This window comes from Sitodiplosis mosellana, unplaced genomic scaffold, assembly GCF_009176505.1.
Source record: "Sitodiplosis mosellana isolate CC-2019 unplaced genomic scaffold, AAFC_SMos_1.0 Smas_scaffold_2, whole genome shotgun sequence".
Classification (NCBI taxonomy): domain Eukaryota; kingdom Metazoa; phylum Arthropoda; class Insecta; order Diptera; family Cecidomyiidae; genus Sitodiplosis; species Sitodiplosis mosellana.
This window is the reverse complement of record NW_022595245.1, coordinates 6,766,040-6,785,119: the sequence shown is the minus strand read 5'-3', so window position 1 is coordinate 6,785,119 and position 19,080 is coordinate 6,766,040. Positions and strand designations below refer to the sequence as shown.

Below are 19,080 nucleotides of genomic sequence, written 5' to 3'. Positions count from 1 at the left end.
TCGCAAGATATAAGCAAACACAATTAAAAGTGAGCAACAATTATAATTCAGCGAGCGATTTCATATTTCTCGCTGCTCGACGATCCTCTTCACTGCCGACGGTTAATTTGTTTCTTGCGATGAGACAAAACCGTGCATAGCTATCGCGCTCGCGCATTCGCGCAATAATCAACGCACAATTGCAACATAAAACGTGAAAAATCTACAAACATGTTGACTCATCAAATTACAATTTACAATGATGAACGGTCTACGTTGTTTCATACTCAGTGAATACCACCACCAGAGAGAAATGAATTGAATCATAGCTTTCGTTGTAATTCAATTGAGAAAAAGAGAGATTCGACGCTGTATAAGAGAAAAAAACCAAAATATGAAGAAGTAAAAACAACAAATCAAGATAAATCAGGTCTTTGTTTTCTCCATCGAAACAGTGTTTAAGCAAATGCATCTGTATGTGTGTTGGTTGGTTGGTTGGTAAAGCATCAAAGTTTTCGAGCAAAGAGCAACTGACGTGATTCAATTTAGTAGATAAACGAAATGCAATCGCGCCGTGTGCTCGCGCTTCACTAAATGCGAACCATGTAATGTCCAAACTGGCTTGTGCAGTACAACAACTTTCTGCACCATTAACTCAAACACTTTGAGTCTGTACATTTTGGCTCTTGTATTTTTCTTCTTCATCAGACAGAATCACGTACAACCTTGATCTTTTTCAGCCGTGCATGCACGAATCATATGACCTGTGTGTATTGTTTGGTCAAATTTCTTTTCTCTTTTGTTTCTCACTCTCTCGCAGCCGTTTTCTGATTTTATTTTTTCAGAGACGATGCAGAATTTTTTCAGTCAACAACATTAAAATTGGCTTAAGCACCGTCAGTGCTTTGCTGGGGGAATATAGCACAGTGCGAAAGACACAATGAGAAAACTAGGTAATTGGATTAATATGTAATGGATATGATCTCGTCATCAAAAGTAAGCGAATTTGATGAGAAGCGTCAACAACGAAGATGACGATGATGGCGGTGGGTATGTCGTGAACTAGGCGGGTTTGTATTCTCAAAAAAAATGCCCATGCAAACGATTTTAGTGAACTAATTTTTTTTTCTTCGTCTGTACCTAACTCGCAAAAAGTTTGTTGTGTCTCGGAATATTTCGTGTTTATACATACAATTCGGGTAAACCGCAGATTTTTCTCAGGCTTGGTTATAATTTTAGGCATGCGTTATCGTTTCAAAGAAGGGTAATGCCACAACAAAGTATCATGAGCAGCAGCAGCTTGTTTTTCTCACACGCCATGATAATCACTATATGACTCATTCGTGTATGCCGCTGTGTGTTTTTTTTTCTCTTTAGTCTGAAACATTCTTTCTTTTTGTTACAAACGAAGTAAATTCAGCGGTTTATTTGCAGATATTGGCAACGGTTCATGGTAAAAATTCGTTCAAAGTTGCTCATAGTTGCTGCGGTAGTTTCATTGTTACTAAACAGCGTTTCACACTTGGAATCGAGATTAAGATCCAAATACATCCAATTGACAGAGAAATCTTGATCGAGGGTAATTGAATCTAGTGAGAATGAACTACTGCACGTGTTTTATGACATCATAAACAATGGCAATGACGTTACAATGCATAAATAGACATAGAAAATGGCAATTATAACGTGTACATATACGGATGAAACACGCACGCATACACAATTGATAAATCGATGTGCGCTAAACAGCGTTCATGACACACTGGCAAATATATTTTTCAATTTGTTATCAGTATCTCGGGTACAAGTCACTTATATCGTGACTAAGCATTTCAAGAATGTTGACTGGTTTTCATATCGGCCGACTACTACTACAAGAAACAAAAAATGGGGTAAAAGAACGTAAGCTGAAAAACTATCAACTGATCGGGTTTTTGAAATGCATACCGGGGCTAGGTAATGGTCCAGCAAGAAGCAGAGAAATAGATAGAGAGAGAAAGAGCTACAGTGAGAGATATGACCATTATGCCATTTATCGTATTGCAGCTGAAGTCATGGAAACAACAAAAAATCGTATGAAATGACGTAGTATAGTGATTCGACGAATGCGTGCGTATATATAAGATTGCGTTAAGAAGCTATTTCTCAAAATAACATGAAGCTTTTCAAGTGCTGACACATTTATCGGCTGGATTTTATTTAGCTTAAACTAAGATCAATACGTATCGAAACAACAAGTAATCTATCTTCCATTGAGCTACAAATGAACAAACAGAAGTGTAAACGAAACTCGAAGCAGAGACGGAAAAAGCATGAACGATACATATCCACATTCACGACTCGACGAAAAAAAAAATAAAGTAAACAATTTGCAGTGAAGCTACTAGTGAAAAATCCGTAGCCCAAATTAAAGAATTGATAAATTATTTGCGCTTAGGCCATAGTATGTGAGAACCAACTGCGTTTGTTGTTTTTATTAATTTTACGAGCACTTGTGACATTTCTGGGTTGTGGCCCGCTTTTTTCATCTCTCTCTCTCTCCCTCTCTCTCTCTGCGTTAACGCTTCTTATGGGATTTTATGGGTTTGACTTTGTTTCGTCCCGTTCAAAAAGTTAATTGAACTCGTACAGACGATTTAATCTCATTAAAACGGCTTTTCGTGCACGACGTACAGTGAGCTTAGTTACATAGCTACACCAACGTATGCTCGCTGTAGCAGCAGCATTAGCATTGTTATTAATGTGTATGGAATCGATTACAAAATGCACATTGGATGCAGAGAGAGAGAGAGAGAGAGAGAGAGAGAGAGAGAGAGAGAGAGAGAGAGAGAGAGAGAGAGAAGAACACATTCTTTGCATTTCAGTACGTTGCCACTTAGAATATACACATACACATATGGAGTTCACGCACTTGTTACTGCGTTTTAATTTTGTCGAGTTGCAGCCAATGTGACTTGTAATTATTCTTAAGCACATTAGCATCGTTCGAGAGAAGCAAATATGCATATCGATCAACGCTCATTTATAATGACCAACGATATGACTTAATCAAGCCTGGCACCAATGCGAGCTCGGCTGAGCTAGTAATGAATTGCATAAACTCTTTATGACAGCGGTCAATCACCAGATTGTATACAAACTTGTTATTCATTTAGTTATGTGATCAATGTGTTCAATTCAAAGTCTAAAGATTTGTGCGCCTATTAAGGCGTTCGCTTTGCATGCAATTGATTCGTTTTAACAATGAACTCAGGAATGCCGTTTATAGACAAAATTCAAAATAGTAACTGTTTGCACAGACAAAACGGCATTGTTATTCGTTCAAGAACTTTGGCGCTTCCGAAATTCATGTAAACACATTGCGACACACACAATAGATTCACAAGTGGTGTCATATTTGGTGTAACAAAAGCCAACATAATGCGGCGTATTAGTTTACGCTTCAAACCATTCAAAAGGTCATAATGACGAGTGTGTGTTGTTTTGGCGCATACAATAATAATTCACTAATTTGTATTTATAAATAAATCCAAATGTATGCGTAAATTTGACAACATGTAACTGAAATTGGCCAAATCAAATGTCATTTTGAATATTTGTTAATTCACAAAACACTTGTCCTTCACTTGGCACATTTGTATTTTTGGTTTCATATTTGTTTGCGTCTGCCACTGCTTGCTACTCGAAGGTAATTTTTAATGTTCATCGCGAAGCAAAAGGACCAATTTAGGCTCAATTACATAAGCCAAAAATGGTTCAAGATCTTATTCGCTTGAAATAAAACCGATAGCGAAACTATAATGAGTTAAGTAAAAGTTGTCAAACCGGAAAAAAAAATTCACTCCGCTTCCGAACATGGAAAACTGTTTTGTTTTGTTGCATCTCCCCCCCGCGTGTTCGAATTCAATGTGAAAAGTGTGTGATAAAACCAAACGACTTTCATCGATTTGAATTTCGATGCACGAAACCGCGTACGCCGCTCAAGCAATTTTAAAGTCCATTTTATGTGTCTTTATTTTAACAAGCGAACAACAGACGAACAAACAACACGGTTCATTCAAATGCATGCGTTGCATAAATCGCCCAAAACGAACAGCAGCAACAAATTAAAACCAGCTGAATGTGCTGCATCGAATTTCAATGGGTGTACTGTGTTAAAAATGGTGTTGCCAATAAACACTGCAACTGCACAACAATATCTGCTGGCTGGCCTGCTGAAACGGCAGCCTATCTCGAAAATCGCAAAAACACAAAACAATTTTTATAAGAAAGTAAACTAATTTGTTTGGCGAGCGAAAGAAAGCGGAATTATATCAGCTGTGTGTACAGTCAGAAAGAGCATGGGTCTGCAGTATTTGATTATTCCATGGAGAAGTTCATGCAGTAACCATGTGAATCGGTTATAAACAGTTTGGTTTCTGTGTCAGCACACTCGTCGCATTGATTTTGATCGTATAAACATTTGCTTTGTGTGTGTTTTCTTCCATATGTAATCATCTGAAAATGGGACGAATTCTTGCAGTAGCCATAAATTACGGGGCAGAATGGTGATGGCAGGAAAAAAACAACGAAACACAAGCAAAAAAAAACAGAGATCGTAACATCAAATTGATTCACGCTAGACTTCAAACAAATGCTCCCAATATATAAATTTATAGAACGAGAGCACAAAGTTTTCGATTCGAAATAACAAAAACTTCCATTCTTTTGCCAATTGAACTCTCAGCTGCTTTTTCTGTTGTTGTTGCTTTGAGAGAATATCAAATCGATTCATTTTGTACACCATTTGCACAGAAAATTACTATTCAAAGTTTTTCGCTTATATCATTCGGATGTTTGTTTGAACAGTTTTGCTGTTTGAACGATGAAGAAAATAAACTTTTTAGTTTTGTGTTTGTTTTTCTCTCGTCATCAAATGAAGGCATTTATTTAAATGTGCACATTGCAGTCGACGAACTTATAAATATATATGATATGCAAAGAGGAGAAAAAAAATCTGGTTCATGGCTTTTTAATATTGGGCTGAATTTGATTTGTACGCTTTTTGTTTCTTGACAATTACGTACGTATCAAATGGGCGCAATTACAGATTACTGTTGCAGCCAAGCAACAATTGCCAATGTAGGCAGATTTTCAAGCGAATTTTTGCAATGCGGAATACAGCGAATGACAGAAAAAAAACGCCAACTCGAAACACACACAAATGAAAAAAAAAAAAATAATTGTAACCGATTTCGAAAGTCTGTCATCAATATGCAGTGCAAAATTTCAATGTCAAATTTGTTCTACATTTACATACCGAAGCGTGAATTCAATATTCCGAAGGAATATTTTTATATTTCTGTTTGTTTCGAACGGTGAAAGAATTTCAAATAGGAGAACGAGTGTGAGTGCATGCAGAGAGTTAGAGTGAGAGAAAGAGAAAGAGAGAAAAAGAAAAAAAGAGAGAGAGATAGAGGGAGAGAAAAGGAAAAAAATGAACAATTCTCATCACGTGTTGCGAAATTCCCTTGCATTTGGCAAATTTTATCAATGAGAAAAAGAAAAAAAGAGCAAAAAAATTGTCAGAGACAGATAAAATGTACAGCTATAGAAAAAATACCATCGAAATAATTACTGTTGTTGCCTAGCTATTAATAGATGCAAAATAATTTATAAATATATATTTATCGAAATGGGTGATTCCAAGTGAGTTCGCGCGCGCTTGTTTGTGCTTGAAATTTTCGTGGAATTTCCTCGCCACGTCCGCCCCGAATATCATTATCCCGAACGTCATCGGCCGCTAAACATACGATGAATGTTGGAAGCGATTCATTAAAATTTTCAAACGATATCCAAGTGAATGCGAACTGATTTTCGGCACGTATGATCCAAATCAATTACTGCGCGGTCCGCAAAACGGAACCATGTATTAAATTGCGGTAGTATCGCAAACACACAAAATATGTGTAATGTGCAATTAAAACAATTTAAATTCAAGTGAAAATTTCTAAATTTCATTTCATATTATTTTAATGAAGTGATTGAGGAAAACGTCGAGAAATGCGCGATTGTTTGGTGTGCGGCTTCGTTAAAACAAAAAAAAACACTATATTTTCGAAATCGTTCAACGGTAACGCCGCGCGTATTTATAGACAAAAAAGCAACAAGAAAAAGAGTTAATCAAACAATACCTTCTCTCGTACGTTGCTTTATTCCAATCGGCAGCAACATTATTAAGTAAACGATGGTACACATGTGCATTTAGACGATGTGTACAATTTGTATGCATGTAAATAATCGCGAAATAATTTAATTATATAGAAACAGTAAACGAATGAAGAAAAGAGAAGAAATGAATACTCAGGTGAACGCAAAAAGTACACACAATGAGAGAAAAAAGCTATCCATATTGTGTGCGCCGGTGTAAGTAATTTGCTAATCGTTTTTTTCTTCGTTGATGTACAAAAGAGAGGCACACAGAAGAGATAATCGTGGAGAGCGGAATAAATGAATAGAATACGAGAGAATTTTTCACACATTTACTAGCACTTTTGCAATGTTTTTAGCTAAGACAAACACTGCTTTTTCCCTGTACTTCGTTACACTTGATGACTATTTTGATTGCGTCAATTTTGTGTTTTGCTCGCTGTATCGCTCATCTCTTCTTTTTCTCTGTCTAAATCCACCTAACATAATGCAACAACAACAATGATCGGTTTTCTGACTGCTTTTTTTTTATCGCATGTCTTGAACGTCTTCACTCTCGATGGAATTTAAAATATGCGCAAATATTTACCCAGTAAATGATGAACAGATATGACGAACAAACTCTTCGATGTGACATTATAATGTCGTGATTTTTTCAACTTGATTTTGAATGGCATTTTTTCGCATGTGTGTGCCGCGTTCGTGTGTCGTTATTGTTATTGTTGTTGTTGTTGTTTTTTTTATATAGTCTTCACGATGAAATCGAGTTGATTAAATTATGGAATCCGTAGTCGTTGTCTTTTGACGCTGCTGCTGCTGTCAATATTGTCCCAATTGATGATCAGTTGATGCAGGTTTTTGTTCGATCGTCTCGTTCGCTCTTTTCACACTGAATGAAGATTTTGATACAGAAATGAAGAAGAAGAGGGAAAAGAAAAACAAGAATATCAACTTTATTAAAAATCTGGTGTCTTGGTTCGTTCGTTTATACACAATGTCACTATAATAAAGGTATTCAAAATCGTGGCAAAAACTCCCAAATGACCATGTGTTTTCGAATATTTGTAGGTGTTTTTCAATCGAAAATCGCAATCGAACCACTCACTTTGTTTTACTAGGTGTACAAGGGACCGAAAATCGATCACATTTTTTGTTTCTTTAAATTGCTGCAAATTACGACGGTTTCGATTGATTGTGTTTTTAATGAAAATTGTTTGTTGCTTATTTTTCGCGATTCCAAATGTTTCAGTCGATTATTTTGGCACACATTCAGAACATAGACACAAGCACAGGCACAATTGGCTATATCGAAAAAAACCATGGGCACAAACTGAGTACATAAACACACGTATACGGGAATCTATGTGGTTATAACGATAACACAATTTGTCAACGATACTGCGCGAAACAAAAAAAAAGAACGGTGTATTTTTGTGTGTGTTCTTTAAACTGCTTTACAAGGAAAACTGAAAAAAATTGTACGAATTAATCAAGCGTAAAGACATTCACAAGTTATCGTGTTTATTGCTTCGCTAGATGTTGTTTGCGCGAAATTCATCGGTTCGGTTGATCGTAGACTCGCAAGCGGTTAAATGACGGTGACAGTAGAGATGGTGGCGCTGAAAATGGTACCGATTTAGCTTGTGGGTGTAAAAAGAACATATTTAGTCATTTTCAACACCGATTCTCACATTTAATTAAACACACTCAACAAAGCACTACGAATGGACTGATGTTGAAATATTTATTTAAAGAATTCGAAAGAATAATTCTTCGGTGAGAATGTTTTGGGTCGCGTCTAAACGATGACTTCGAATGTAAACTGCACAGTGTAATTTACATGGAAGCGACACAACGCATTCACTCGAAACACGAACTCAACTCGACGAAAAACCACAACAACAACAACGAAAAACGCCAAACAAGGAGACAAAGAACGAAATATTCCAGTTGCAGACGGGAAAGAAAAAATGCACGGGCTTATACACGCACTATTCGAATGAATTGTGAACAAAACGCACCAGCCATTCTCGTTAGACAAACAATACTAAATGAACATGAACGTCGGACGAATTAATGTAACACACAAATGAGCAGCGAAGCCAATGCCGAGCACACCGAAACCAAAATAGAAGAGACGATATACACGAATCGAACAACAATAATAACAAGAGCAAACCAAATCGGAGCCGTGCACGAACGAACGAACGATGAGTGAATATGAGAATGTATGCGGAGAGAGAGAAAAAGAAAAGAGAAAAAAAAAACACCTGTCGCACGCTCAATGCACTCACACGATGAGAACGATGAAGAAAGAAAAATTTACCGATACTCAACTCTTTTTTTTTACATTTTCTATACTTAATCGTGTGTTGTGTGTTTCCCTCTCGTTTCAACATGGGAATTTCACTTTGTCGCGATTTCGTTTGCACTGCGGTTTGCTTCAATTTTCACGTTTTAACCTTTAGAACATGAAATGCTGCGTTTTTTGTGTTCAATTGGTTGCTCTTCTTCATTTTTTTTTTCTCGTCGAAACGTTCGAATATAGCGTTTGTGTGTGTGTGTGTGTGTGTGTGTGCGTGCATGCGTTTGGGACGTACACGGGTACCTTTCGATCAATGCAATGGCGTTCATTGACTGTGTCTTCCTTTTCGACGGATGTGCGAGTGCATTTTTCTATGCGTAGCACCGATATCCATTGGTTCTTGCCTGTACCAGACATTCGGTGGCGGCGAGCGGCTGTATGCGTGTATTGGAATGCAATCACAGCACCAACTCTGCACTTAAATGTAACTTGCTTCATTGTTTACGGCCACCGCTCGAACACAACAAACACATATATTTTCGTATTCGACTCTTACCGTGTACCGTGTATCGCTCTCTTCCTGTGCATTGATTTCGTGGTGTGTGTACGTGATTGTGTGTAATTGTATTGCATTCGTTTGTTATTTGGCCATAATTACATTGTTTATTACTGTCGCCGTATTTCTTAATGTTCTTGCTTCACAATGTATGCCATAGATTTTTCATTTCGATGGCTCAACCTCTCGAATGGAATGTTCTATCGAAATCGAATGAACTGTAACTTATTTCAGATTTGCCATCACATATTGAATGAATCAGAGATATTTTTCAATTTTTGGCTTGAGATCGAAAGATCAATCACCATTGAAACAACACCAGCATGAAATGGTCACTTGAGTTTTATTAATGCCACTTGAATATTTCTCTTCTTTGAATAAATTCGTTATCGTCAGAATTTAAAACACAATATTTTATCTTTACCATATTATTCATACAACACCAACCAAACAATCTTTACATTTTCCTTATTATAAAACTATCGAACACAACACAAGCAATACGGAACTCAACCCAAACTGAAGCCTTTTCAGTTTGACGTTTCTGACTCTGCGATATTTTCTCTTTTAGTTCGGCTCTCAGTTGCTTTCTCTCTCTCTCTCAATCTCCGCCACTCTCAATTAAGTTGAGCACAAAACTGTTCAACGTACCGCGATTTAAATCGCTCAATTTTAATTGAGCCGAAGCTTTTTTTACATGAGCAAAAATCGAATGCTGATATTTTGTTTGGGAAAATCACACTATTTTCATTTGAATGTTTTTCAAACTGTTTATTTTTGATGTGACTAAAGAGTGAACACCAGCGAACACATTAAAATGTCATTATGACAAGTTGAAATGTTCGATCAAGTGCTTTTAACCACTCACACTAGCACAAAGTTACGATTACGTTCAATAGATGGCGCTGTTTTCGTTCATTGAGAGAAAGAGAAATTTAACCGATTTTACTTTCAAATAATAAGTAGTGAAGCCAAAGACAAGTTGCTAAAACTTGCCTAATAATAAATGATGTGAAAAGGGTGTTTGAAAAGATGTTTTTTTTATAATTTATTTGTTGGTTGAATGTTGGAGCAGAGCGAATGACTAATTATTTAGATTTAAATACTTCAAAAATGGGTCACTATCCGCATATTTTGATTTATTTTCCCGTCATAAATAGTTGACATCAAGTGCGATTAAATGAATCAAAACAAATCACTGTCTTTTATTTTTAAGGCACATGCCATATTCACAACACATAGTAATTCATGGAAGGTGTGTGCTTGAGTCGAGCATGCTATCTTCTATGAATTTATTAACAGCAACCGAGTTATTTGAATAGGTTTAAAATGTCATAGCCAAGCATTAAGATTTCTAGCAAAAGGCGCCCTTTTCATGCCACTCAAATGCCGCCACAATGATTGGAATTGTATTTGTCGTGCATTTCATAATATATATTCAAATATATTGTGTTTGGAATTAATTCAGCAGTTTAATTGATTCGGCATGTATTTGCATCGCAAAATTAGCATATATGCCTTGTGATGTGTGCAAGTTGGATTGAATCATTAAATGGCAAATGAATAATGCGACAGACTTCGATAAACCCAGAATTTTGTTAGTTAGCAAATAGTGTAATCATATCAAAGGTGTGATATGACTAGTAAGATTATTGAATTACAAGCATATACGGCTTTTGTTGTAAAGAATAGTCAGTAGTACATGTGCAACCTGATATTGTTTTAGTTGAACCAAGCACATTTCTGACTCGATGACCTCTTGGAACGACTGCAGCGCACATTTACTGTGAAATCGGAAAATTACGACAATTCAGCACCAATTTGGTATTGTGCACTAATTACACTTCAGGTGCATAATAACAAATCTCTGCTTTCGGCCGCATTTTGAGTTGCTCAGCATTACTGGGTTTTCGACGACATTGGATAAAAACTTTATTATTTCGTGTATGAATCTCTCTCTTTCTCTCTCATTCACTCACTCTTTCGCTCTCAATTTCTGTCCCTCTTCCGTCGCTTTCTTCTATTTTTCTTCCTCTTTCTTCCGTTTCCTCTGCTCTTCTCCAGCTCGTTCTCGGTTTAATAAATATAGAACAAGTTTAGATGGAATGAAGAAAAAAAAGTTGAAAAGAAAATGAAAAGCATCGACGGAACTTTGTCGGAGAATGCTCTATGGGTAAAAGAGTATTGAGGGAAAAGTTTATCATTGCGTCAATCCGCATCGCAGGCACCGAAGAACCAATTTCATAAAATGCAAAGTTCGATTCCAAATCCATACATCATTTGCCTTCAATTATGCAGACGCTGTTCAATCTGAATAGGCACAGATGCTCCCATCCGCTGAATGCTGATTCAAACGAAGTGTAAAGTTTTTTTTTAGCACAAAATCTCTCTCTCTCTCTCACTCTTTATGCGAGAGTTCAAGTATTGATTTTGCATTAATTTATATGGATACAACTATTGGATAGCACTCGAACGAACTAAAATTGGGTTGGAATTAATACAAAGTCATTGTGAGGCCTACTTGATATTAATTTCATTTTCGGATAATACTCTACAGTGCATAGTATACTCTAGAAGAGCCTCTCGAATTAGCTAAATTATAATGTTCACTAGGTGAAATAATAATTCATGTCGAAGTCAAGTATTTTGAAATATTATTTCGAAAAACTGTAAGTAAATAAAGAAACATTCTTCAGAGCGCCACGAGCAGGCGGCATGTATTTAACGTTCGTTGAACGTGTTTTTTCATTGCTATCTATCATCACGTGCGAGGTCAAGGGCTATGCCAACAGTCTGTTTAAAGATCGGCGACGGGCTTTTTTGTACAAAACTGTAAACTTTCATCTGTTTACTGCATATTGAAATTTTACTTCATTTCCCATCGTCTCAACTTATTCGAATCTCCAGATGATTGCATGCTACACAATATGTACGCGCGCGTTTCTCATCTTTGCCTCTTATCTATCATCAAATCGGCCGTAAAAACAAATTTCCACGCCACGTTCAACGCGCTGCAGAAAATGAATGGTGAGACCGTTCGTGCACCTGTCCTCTTGTGTATTGGCCATATCACTTGGCCTTAAGCTATTTATTAAAGCGTTACAACAACATAACCAATGCAACCGATTTTAATTGTATTGACACGATGAGAAGCCCATCATTTTGCGTTCGCATGAATTATTGTGATTTTGATAAATTATCACTGCACGTTTTATTATTAGACAACGTTACGAAGTTTTTCGTCCCTTTTTGTTTGCCGTTTGAAAACGGAGTTGTGTGTTTCTTTGTTGTTGCTGCTGTGCAAAGTTTTGGGCGAGACGGGTTTCTTTTGTTTGGCGGCAAGTCAAGCATGAATCATCCATTGCGTGAAGATTCTTCGTCGAAGAATAATATAAATTTAAATCGGAGCTCGCGTCGTGAACCGCTTTAGTCACCATGTGCAGATTCACACAGCAAGTCCTTTTGGTTTCGTCAAAAAAATGGAATGTTCCACACGATTCACGATTTCGGATATATGTCAACATTTTATTAAGAATATCACGCTTTACATGCCAACACAAAAGGAAAAATCACGACACAATTTATTTTTGATATGAAAATAAATTACATTTCAAAGAAATACGGAGAAAATTAAGTGGCACCGCTTAGCATGTATGCATTTGGTTGAAAGTGTTTTTCAATTGAAAATGAAGCGTGAAGATAATTTCGGTGTGGTGAAATTTCCTATTCATGCTCGAATTTAAATATTTTTTTGGAGATATTACATTATTTACATCGACTTTTATCCCAGTTTTTATTTATATTGGCAACATTTTCACGCAGAGAACGAATTTACTCATTCTCTGCGCTTATAAGCGCAGTATGGTAACTTTTCTGCAATCCCATCTTTTCAAAATAACATTCATTCCATCAAGTGTATGACTTTTGCTTGTTCGACAAGTTAGAAATGGTCGTTCACATGTGCTGAGCAACACTCTTGAATAATGCGAAACGAATTCTCGAATAAATTAAGACGCTACGAACGGGAATGCTAGAACCGAAAAGCTAACGCAAAAGTAACATGTTTGAATGTGTGAAAGTTCTATCGGAAATGACACAAATGAAATGGGAATTTAATGAATTGATCCTGAGAAAGCGAAATGGGCAACGGTATTTGGAGAGAAAGTTCTCGCAAAATCCAGATGCAATAAAATGAATTCGTTACGGAATGTAATTTTCGATTTTAATCGCCTGTGTGTGTGTGTGTCGAATCCCAGCCTCTTATTATCGTGCTCAATCCCGGAGTAATGCGATGTTACACCTGAACCACCCGTCTCTCATCTACGTGTGTACATGAGTACGAACTAATTAAATGGCACAGCAAGTGTTTCTTCAGCGGGATAAAGCAAGCGAATGTATATTGAGTTTGAAAATCAGATGTTCCATGTCGCTGCAGTTGGGCTGAGAGTATAGTAAGAGTGTAATGGCAAGGTATGGAATAGTAAGGTGCGGTGTGGTACGTTAAGTTGATGCAAGGTTTGGCCTCTTCGCATGTACACTTATTTTATGTAAAGTCCTTTTATTTATTCGTCGTAATTATCAAGCCAACGGATTTGTTGGTACATTAATTTAATGTGTTCGAGTGCTCGAGTGCCATGCAGTCGAAATCTTCTCGGTTCGCATTAAGCTATGGGTTGAACTGGTTCAATCGACCCGAATTCAATATTTCGAACAAGAGATTTGTAATCATTCATGCGAAAATATTCGCACAGTAAGTCTGATTGATGCATTAGGATAAGAATAGACGTGTTACATAAATTGGCGCAGGAAAAAGAAATTAAATTTTCATCACCTTTACCTTAGACGCTTGTCAATGCTATAATATGATGATGATTTATGTACAAAATCATTGAAAATCTCGCGACATTTACATGAAATTACAATCAAACTCTCTTTTCATGTCGCGACCAAACCTGTTTCGATTTTCACACAAAGTTCATGAAATATGTATAAAATGTTGTGTTCAATTGAACATGACTCGTCGATTTTCGTTAGATTTTCAGCATTTGCATCGTGTATGTGAATAATATACATAAATTTACGTTAGTGTACAAAGGCGGCGATAAAGCCATGCGAGAAAAATGGTTAGAAATATGTTTGTAAATCTCCATCATTGCAGCGCGCACCGATGTACAAATAGCGAACACAACGATGCGTGTGTTTTTGCAATACAAACAATAACAATAACAAAAGCTCTTACCAACATGCGAACATCAACGAACATCATGTACACATGAGCACAGCATCTAAAGCAAAATCTTATCGGATTTCTATTTTTCACATTGGCTGTTCTCGTTGTATTTTTTTTCGGGAAATCAATGGCTTCGTTTGAAATATGGCATTGAATGAGCGCCATTCAGAGCATATAATCATCGATATCGAGTGTATGGGTCTATTTATTGAAGTGACATATTGTTTTTATCGATTTTTTTTCCTCTCCCGCTTCCTCTCGTACTCTCCTTCGAGGAAGATGCTGATGAAAAGAGCATTCTATTCCTTTTCAATGTGCTTAACCTTAATAGCATACGTGTGAAAGGTATCAAAACATTTCGACCCAAACTGAAACACATGGGCTTAAAACTTCAATCATATAGACTCCATTTTATACATATACACAACTACAATTTCGCTATTATTCGCCATCCAACAAAAATGGCGTGTGTTAAGAGTGAGCAACAAAGAGAGCACTTCAATTCATGTGATACTATTTGTTAATGTGAATGAGTAAACATCATTCAGAATTGGAAGTTTGCATGAAATTAATTGATTCTACATGTTGTGATTGTTGTAACACGAGAACGATTTTGTTTTTGAAATTGGTCGTATGTTTTGGATTTACGCCGCTTGTTTTTGCATGAGTTACTCATTTAATGTTATTGTTCACATAGATGCAGTCAGCATAGTGGAAAATTCACACTTCAATGCGAGAGCGATATTTGTAAGAGTGTAGGCGTTTTCATCATTTAATACGCAGCACTTTCTTAATCCGATAGTTTATAATTGAAAATTCAAGCTCGATTCTTTTCAAATCAAACATCAATTTTAGCCTTTCTAAAATTTTGCTCGGGTATTAAGTAATTACAACGAGAGAGGGACAAGACAAAGTTAGAACGTATTTGCATTCCGAAAGATTAAAAAACACAAAAGAACACCCAAACTGCTACCATAATTATCGGCACCAAAATGTCGCTCTCGAGCATTATATGAATGTAATGTGCTTATATATGTGCATCTTGTCGACAAAGGATTTTTGCAGTTCGCTGTACGAGGGAACAGAAACTTTGTTTTTAATTTTTCAGTTAGTCGTGTTTTGTGTCTCACCTAGTAGACAACACTAAGAAACATACAAAAAAAATAAATCCCCTTTTTCCACAAGAAGAGAAAAAATGACATCTATTGCTCTGATCGTAGTGATAGCATGCTGTGAATTCGCAGCTAATGTGCCAAAAAAACCGTACGCAAAACACTCGTGACAGAAAAATAGTTTGCATGCATTTTGGAATAATTGTTTTGAAAAAAATCTTATATTTTATCGTTTTCCAAAATATTAAACGGTTTCGGGGTATGAAGTGCATCTAGCTCTGATGCGAAGTATGTATTCGAAACGTAGTGAAAATTTTGGTCAAAAAACAATGACAATGTGATGTAACTTTTTGAACAACATAGAAATCGAAGGATGAAGCGTTATTCGTCTAAATATTGAAATAGTCTTTTAAATGATTCAACGTGAAATCAACGAGTCAGAAGCCAAAAGAATTCTTCATTGTGGGTCACTAGAAAATCTACGTTTTTTGATGATTCATATTGAATCATCATTACAAAATGAGGAGATAAACAATGATTCAATGTGAATCATTTAAAAAAGAAAACAACTTTTCGAGAAAAAAAAGATGGTAACTTGTTAGTTTTAGCTTCTGATTAGCTGATGAAATTGATGATTCACACTTCATCCTTCCAAATTCTATTTGTATGTTGTTCAAAAAGCTGTATCACATTTACGAAACAAATTTTTCCTTTTTTCGCTCATCATAGTTCTTCAGTTGGTTTTTTTTCTGCCTGAAGCATACCAACCATGAAAGCCGTTTATGTCCATTCCAAGCAAGGGGATGGACACAAATATTAATATTCTATTTTCGTGCTAATTTCGCTAATTTTTTCTGGTTTACTATTTTCCATAAGAAACACACTGTCTAATGAATTTTAAATAGAGATTTGAACCTCCATAAGGAATGTATTGAAACAATGTAAATCAAATGGCAATTTTATTTTTGCTGATTTTGGTGAACACACAAAGTGTTTGTAAACAAATTCTACATCTGAAATACATTGTTCCTATGTAATTCTTATGCGAGAGCGTTGCCCATAAGGAACACACAGCACTGTACATTATTTATGGAAGAGCGTCGCTGTAGATTAACGGTACTGTGTGCATAAGAAGTGTACAGTGCTGTGTATCTTACGCTCTCGCATAAGAATTACATAGGAACAATGTATTCTAGATGTAGAATTTGTTTACAAATATTCAAAAATCAGCAAAAACAAAATTGCCATTTGATTTACATTGTTTCAATACATTCCTTATGGAGGTAAAGATCTCCATTTGAAATGCATTGAACCAATATATTTCAAATGGGCAGCTGTATTTCCTCTAATATTTCATATTTTTTTGCTAATTTTACTAATGTTTCACTAGTTTTCTAATGATGTCTATCCCTTTGATTCCAAATGTCAAGCTTTTGGATCCAGCTTCAATTGTTCAAACATGCATATTTACAAAAACTGACACAACATGAACCTTTAGGCAAAATTATGAAAAAAAACCAAAAAAATTTGGGTGCAAACATCCATTCCTCGAATTATTTTGATATTTCAGTAGCAACCATGGCTAGACAATATGGTAAGATTTTTGTTAAATCCAAGATTTCATTCAAAAATAAAGAAATGAATTTGTTACAAGGTCACGACTCCATCGCGAGGTTGATTGATGCTTGGGAGCTATTTTGTGAACAGTGCTCACATGGTACCAATTCAGGTCAGTATTGAAAGGTAATCAAATTGAACAATACTAAAATATTCTAACAATTTCATTTCATTTCATTTCATTTGCAGAGTTACCGGAAACACAAACGAATTGATGACAACGATGATGTTTATGTGTTGTATACTAGCAACTTATCCTAATATTCCATAGAATTATAACTTAGTTAAAAGCTCGAACGAATTTTTTTTGCATTTTTCTAATTTTCATTTATTTTGATTTGAATCATGAAAAGTTATCAAGTCACTTATATAAAAGTGTCTGATTTGTCAGTATTTTTATTTCTAAATAAATAAAGTCACATTCATTATCTCCGCTTTTCTTATTCAAATGAAGTATATTAAAAATTAATTCAACTCCTACTTGACTGCGAAGCAGAAATTGATCTACCTGATTTGATTCTTTGTGACATTTGTTGTAAGTTCAATACTTCTCAAACGAATTTACTAGCAGGAGCAATCCGTTGTGCGCTAGATTTACTCCGCGCAGATATTCCAAACTAAACATGAGGAAAAGAGTAAAAAAAAACAGAGTAATATGACATGTGACTGTCGATTTCAATGGCGTTATCGGTGTGAACAAATGGCCATCATCTATCGTTGGTCCATGTGCAAATAACAGCCGTTGGCTTTCAAAAGCTTAAACTTGATTTATGGCCAAGTCACACACAATGGCCGGATTATTTGCAATTTTTTACGCTCTCATAGAGAGTCTATGAAAAAGAAGCTATTCTATTTAAGCCATTCAAAGTTTGATAACAATTTCAGTCATTGCTCAGTGTATTCATGTTGATGTTGATTCAATATCAAGCATCATGAATGGATGATTATCCTAGCCACCCTGAAAGAGAAAAAAAGAAACGACCGCATCGCCATTCGTAAGTAGCAAACAACCCAGAAATTTTCATTTAAATGCATAAACAAATATGTTCGTGTTCGCCTTGCCTCTCTCTCTCCGCAGAAATTAAACTTTTAATTACAAAAGTGGAGCTCCGAACTCTCTTCAACGAGGCAGCAAACTAACCCAAAAAATGTGAGTGTGTGATGATTTTCATGTGGTTTTGCCATTAAAAGCGCAACAGCAATAAATTATTACCGCAAGAATTTAGAGCAAATGTTTATGTATATTTGGGGTTGCACCGAAAATGCGACGATGAGAATTCGAATAATTCAATTTTATACAGACGAACGCAGCAATACCAAAACCAACTGAAACTCATTCTCTCTTTCTCTCCCACTGCGTCATTCACTCGTTTGCCCAGTTGGGCTGCCGTATTGCGCATCTTTTTTTTTACAACATCTGGAAATTGAATGTTATTTCATTCGAATTTTCGATTAAAAACAAATCCACACACATCCATGAAGTGATGATTCACAGTGTTTACTTTGAATTTTCCATAAAGCAAAAATTGAAAATATTTCTCTCCTCTTGTTGCGGGCAGTGCTCCGTCCTTAAATCAAAGGACCGCCACATGAGGTCGAAGTATTGTTAAGCTGATAAATGAAAACATTCGAAGGCTATAAATATCAATTTGATACCGTTCGAAATGGTTGCAGGCTACAAAAACTGAACCAATCTCGAAAAGTAATAATTAAAATGGGTTGACCCAAAGGTTTTGTTCATTAAAATTTAAGCATGAGTCATGTTACGTGACGCAACAACAAAACTAATCGACAATTGCATTCAGTATTTGTGTAATTACTGCGTCTGTCTTTCTGTTTCGCAATTCAACGATGTGCATGTGGCGCTTAATTTAAATAAATCACATAGAAATGAGACAATTTTCGAACAATTATTTCGATGTAAATTGTTCAGCTTGACGTTTGTTGTTTTTCAATTATTAAAATCAACGATGTCATTCGTTGGTACCAACGTTTTCATCTAACCGAAAAACAAGAAGAAAATACTTGCTTTGATTTGTATCGCTTCATCGAATAAAAAAAAACAATTCATCATTTAATAACGCTTTTTTAA

At 35.9% G+C, this 19,080-nt stretch overlaps 1 protein-coding gene across 35 annotated transcripts in view; it reads right to left on the bottom strand.

Moving 5' to 3' along the window:
• The window catches only part of LOC129564881 (tyrosine-protein phosphatase non-receptor type 14), a 17,632-nt gene extending 7,769 nt beyond the window's left edge, over window positions 1-9,863 (bottom strand). For 2 of the 35 annotated variants that reach the window (XM_055439089.1, XM_055439109.1), the window contains exons 1-3: window positions 9,030-9,840; window positions 7,274-7,566; window positions 6,758-7,057 (exon numbers count right to left, since the gene is read on the bottom strand). In XM_055439089.1, coding sequence (XP_055295064.1) covers window positions 6,758-6,845 — 88 coding nt within the window. In that variant the 5' untranslated portion in view covers window positions 6,846-7,057; window positions 7,274-7,566; window positions 9,030-9,840. Of the gene's footprint in view, window positions 1-6,757; window positions 7,058-7,273; window positions 7,788-7,859; window positions 8,700-8,776 lie in introns of those variants that run through there. The other 33 variants (XM_055439083.1, XM_055439092.1, XM_055439115.1 and 30 more) reach the window with 32 other exon arrangements.
• Between the last annotated feature and the right edge of the window lie 9,217 nt (window positions 9,864-19,080).